This window comes from Oratosquilla oratoria, chromosome 27 (genome assembly GCF_046742065.1).
Source record: "Oratosquilla oratoria isolate Oo_2021 chromosome 27, ASM4674206v1, whole genome shotgun sequence".
In the NCBI taxonomy this organism is placed as follows: domain Eukaryota; kingdom Metazoa; phylum Arthropoda; class Malacostraca; order Stomatopoda; family Squillidae; genus Oratosquilla; species Oratosquilla oratoria.
In genome coordinates this window covers 8,096,262-8,101,261 of record NC_134803.1, presented here as the reverse complement: position 1 = coordinate 8,101,261, position 5,000 = coordinate 8,096,262, and the positions used below count along the sequence as shown (strand labels likewise).

The window sequence follows — 5,000 nt, the reverse complement described above, 5'->3', positions numbered from 1 at the left end:
ATTTTGATATACACCTTGTATATGTATGTACGTACGTATGTATGTACGTATGTATGTATGTATGTATGTATGTATGTATGCATGTATATGGAGGGCCCAACAGCGACGAATTGTGTGGCCATTATATACCCAATCATGCTTGGATCACAGGCCACGAGAGTAACACGACAGCTCCCATGACACTGATCTAAAAATGGTCTTATCATTATATAGATCAATGTCCCATGACCGGCGGAGCGGTTCACACGGTTCACACGTTTTGGTACTTCCATTATGGCGGCCATGTCCCGCCTGCCCGCCTCACTCCTGGGGCAGCCCACGGCCCGTATACGCTATCCAGGTGTTATATAGATCAGTGGGTCTAGATTCCATACTCGCTAGTAGATGACGTCACTCGCGAGTATGGAATCTAGACCTGACCATTTGATGAGTCTTATGGATGAAAACCTGCTGTCTTTGTTTACTTATCTATTTACTTTTGCAATATTTTTTGGTTTATATGATCACTAACAAACTATTTTTTCTTAATTATTCAAATAATCTTTTCACTTGTCAACCAAATAACCATCCAATATAAATGTAAATAGAAAAGCAATTTTAACAGTCAAGTTCCTACTTATTTTTTACATTTTACGGTCATTTTACAATTATTTTTCAAAATTTTATTTCTTATCCTGTAAACAAACCAAGTCACCATGAAAAGGTGAAAGACAGGGCATGTATGACGTCAATGAATGAGGCACCTGTCACAAAAGAGTTAAATTTGGTTACATATCTTATCAACTATGATACACTGATAAATTTGAAGACCATTGAACTCTTAATCCTTGCGATAGTGTGAAGTACAGTTGAAGAGGGTCAGGTTTTTATATGAAAATATAACTTGCAAAGGACAAAATAAAATTATGAAGACAGGATCAGATGGAGGGGCTATATAAGGCAGAACGACTGACAAGCTTTAATGCTTAACAGGAAACCGGTAAGAGGTAAGAAGAAGCAATGAACATGAAGTCTTGGATGGTACGTGGAGCTCCTGAAGCACTCAACACCTGGTACAGTGGGAAGAAAGAAGTAACGAAGCACTTCTTCAACATGCACAGGTATGCATCTGAAAAAAAAAAGTTGATTGATTTATTTTTTTTTTCTAATGTGTAAGTCATGGAGTGCTGCAGTATTCACAGGCACGCAAAAATACATGTTTTGTGCATTTTTGTAATGAGGGCCAACTTTCAATTTTCTTGGGAATTTTGTAAGTCATGTAATTTAGAGCACTATATTTCTTATCAGCAAGATCTCAGATACATTATGTATAAGTGAAGAAAGTTATGCAATGCGTTTATTTGCAGAACGGACGTCGAATGTGATATAATGGTAGAATAACGTTTGAAATAAACTGCATCTGTATATAACGTCACGTATGTTTTCTTACATAAGATATATATAAACCGGCGGTATCCTTAAAAAAATTCTTTCCTTATATACATCTTATATAAATCCTTGGAAGGGAAAGATTTATTATAAGGATTTTTTTAAGAATACCATCGTAAGAATCTCACGGTGGTATTCTTAAAAAAGTCCTTATATAAATCTTTCCCTTCTAAGAATTTATATAATATTTATACAAGGAAATCTTTTTTAAGAATACCACCGATAGACTCTATATTTTACAGTTCGAAGTTTTCAAGGATGACTACCGGAGAAGAATCTTTTCCTCCTGAGGGTGATGATGACTTTCGTCAGGAGCGAAGAGGTCTCAGGGAAGACAGTCCCCGGAGGAACAGCCAGATAGTCGAAGAAGCTGGTGGTTACGATTTGGACATGCCCCGTGGGACCTCGGGGGCGTCGTGCGGAGGGGAGCCTGGGTGTCGTAGGCCTTGTGCTGAATGTCGAGGGAACCTCCTGAAACACAAGAAAAAGTCAGGCATTCCCAGTCGTGTCAGATTGGGTCCCATGGGAGCTCACACCTTCCTGTAGACTGGGAACTCTTATTCTTTCCACAACCGAAGAAAAGACCGGGATATACATACATACATACATACATACATAAATACATACATACTTAAAGGAGGCTCATGTGAAGCACTGGATAGCGTTCGTGCTTCAAACGCTGTAGTCCCGGGTTCGACCTCCGGGGTAATGATAAGAAATTGTTCGAACCACGTTTCCCCCTCGCTGCAACTGCGGACACCAGGGAAAGTAGCATCCTACCTAGTGTCGGCTTTATACCTAGCACCCAATTAGTGTAGTCGAGTTGGTTACACCAGTTTTAAACTTCTGTCACAACCACAGCCATCTCACGAAGCTCAACACTTCACGTGCATGTAGCTTTACCGAGCCGGATGTCTGCATCGGTGTGTACCTGAGGTTGTTGACGAGGGGTGTGGTAATTCTGCTGTGTCATTGGAAAGGGAAGGGGGGGGGGGAGGCTTGATTTGCAAAGACACTTGGCTTGTTTCACACTTATCGACTTTTCGCCCTGCGCCGTCCACGGCACGACTTCGTGTTCTCAAATCAGCATGGCTATGGACGCTTTCACACATTACGACCACGACCATGTTTGAAAGCGTTGATATACACACATTTATTTGGGAGCACGGCGTCGTGTCGTGGACGTCGCATGTGAAACGAGCCTTTAGGCTCATTTGTGGCTAATCATCTTTGTGCTATATGTTTGGATAGCCGACACAAGTGTCAGTCATCGATATGTTGGAGCTCAACCCCAGTTTCATATGGAAGAAGAAACAGGAGAGGGGGACGAACAAAAAAGGGGGAATAAAACATGAAACTTAACGATGACAAGCACTAAACCTACGAACAAAATACACTGAAGGAGTGAGGAGCATAGCAACTGATAGTTCAAAATAGATCGGTCATACCCCAAAACTGCAGTCCATACCCAGCAGCCTATTGGTCACTTGTGGCGGCTGATGCAATGTGGGCGGAGTCAGCCATGACGTCATATTGCCGACTCACTCCGATGTTACGTATTCATTATTACAAAATATTATTTAACAAAAAACCAGAGATTGTCAACTATTTCGTCTAAATGATAGCAATAGCGATAGTAACCACGCGATTAAATGATGGTCAAATATATTAGTATGAAATTGATTTAATTAGTACAATAGTTCAGTGATTTATAGTTGTTGGTAACTGAGTTCGATAGACATGCCACATATAAACCCTTAATCCTGCGCAATTTGTGCGTAGTTAAGTTCGAAAACCGTGCAAAGCTGCTTTGTAACAACGTTTCGAAACCTCGGCAAGTCTACGAAGATAAACTTGCGTCTGCAATTGTAGAAGTGTTCTGCCTCTGAATTTTAAGGTTATTCTGTGTTTGTGGTTGAGTCTTAGGATGAGTTGGCCCTTCTGGAGATCAGGGAAGACAATGCACGCCCACGTCGAAGCTCCTCACAAGGAGGACTCTCATCTTCACTCTCTGCAACATGATCTCTGGGGGAACTGGACTGGGGAGATCGGTCCGGAGGGAAGCTCCTTTGGCCCCGTGGGATTCAGGGAGGTTTGGACCTCCTACAGACGAAGGTATTACCGTTCTCACTTGACGCATCCCGGACATCATGGTCCTCATCACTTCGGGCCCCACCCACGACATGCGCAGGGCCCCCATTCCGACCTCCCTGGCGACAGCAGGCACAACAACGGGGAATGGGGTCACGGAATCCACGGGGGGGTCCCGGGGGAAGGCAAGTGTCCAGAGAAAGAAGGCTTGTTTGGTGGTGGTCAGTACTGGTGGGGTAGACCTTATCCTCGCCATTCCCAGGAGCAGGGTCCTCAGCACCATCACCAGGAGACGCCTCACTCCCACCACCAGACACAGCAAGACCCTTTCCATCCTCAAGCACAGCCTCAAGAGCCTCAGCCACCTCCACCTCAACCTCAACAATCTTCTGAGAGCTAAACATAGGTCATCCAACGAGTGCCAACGTAGCACTTCATGTGTGACACTTGCCCTGGTCTACTCCAAAACGTAGCGGCAAAGGTGACGGCTTCGGCCGCAGCTAACCGTGTCTATACGACTGTAATAAACATGTGATACTACTTAATTTCAGAATTCCATGTGGTGTGTATGCTCTCGCTGATACTTTTATATGCTGTATTATACTGTGCAGTTTTTAATGTTTTCTACTTTTACTTTATATAAATCGTCGATGATAAGGAGTGTTTTTGTCACCCTTTATCTTGTCTGAGTTGGAATTGCAAATGCGTTCCATAGGCATAAGAAGGAAAACTCTATAAGGGAGAGAGAAAAACTGTATTTGGCATGTTTTAGTTTCTGTATGTATGTACACATCCGTATGTGTGTGTGTGTGTGTGTGTGTGTGTGTGTGTGTGTGTGTGTGTTATGGAATAAGTCAGTATTCACAGTGATGTCATTGAAATAACCATATCCATCCGTCGCTGTTAGCTCCGTCACCACATATACCTTCTCTGATCCCGTTTCACCATTCTGTGCTGTCGTCTCTATGTGCTGTCTTCCTTTCGTGCATTTACTTTCTTATAGTACGTCTTTCACTTTCTACTTACTTTTCACCACTGTTACCTATGATAGTCACTCACAATTTTCATCTGTAGGAAGTTTAAGTAGTATTACTCAAAGAGAGGGTAACTAAACGGAGTTTAAGTTTCTTTTCTTCCCGAATATAAACACTTGGTTGTGTGAGTTACACCAAGGGACTCCCTTCAAGAATCCTCGATTTGCTTACTGGGCCAGTTCTGCAATGACGTCATTATTTCTTTAGTCCAATGATCTTTACATTTATGCTTAAGATCCTATACTAAGGGAGTGATTTTACTCTCGTGAATCAATTGAATTTTCTCCTTATCCACCATTTCTCCAATCAGAAAGGCTGTTACAAACCCCATATGCAATACTGCTTACTCAATCTCGAAATTAATGCACACCTGATTTAGCTTACATATTATTACATCAGCATAAAAATAAACATTATACAGCAATGAAATCGGGTCCCCGGCGGCCT

At 42.3% G+C, this 5,000-nt stretch overlaps 1 protein-coding gene across 4 annotated transcripts in view; it reads left to right on the top strand.

Annotated features, from left to right (window-relative positions):
* LOC143039876 (uncharacterized) overlaps positions 1-4,176 on the top strand; it is a 7,727-nt gene extending 3,551 nt beyond the window's left edge. For all 4 annotated transcript variants that reach the window (XM_076210179.1, XM_076210181.1, XM_076210182.1 and 1 more), the window contains 2 exons: positions 973-1,100; positions 1,671-4,176. In XM_076210179.1, the coding sequence (XP_076066294.1) occupies positions 3,356-3,919 (564 nt within the window). In that variant the 5' untranslated portion in view covers positions 973-1,100; positions 1,671-3,355 and the 3' untranslated portion in view covers positions 3,920-4,176. The remainder of the gene's footprint in view (positions 1-972; positions 1,101-1,670) is intronic.
* The last annotated feature ends 824 nt before the right edge of the window (positions 4,177-5,000 follow it).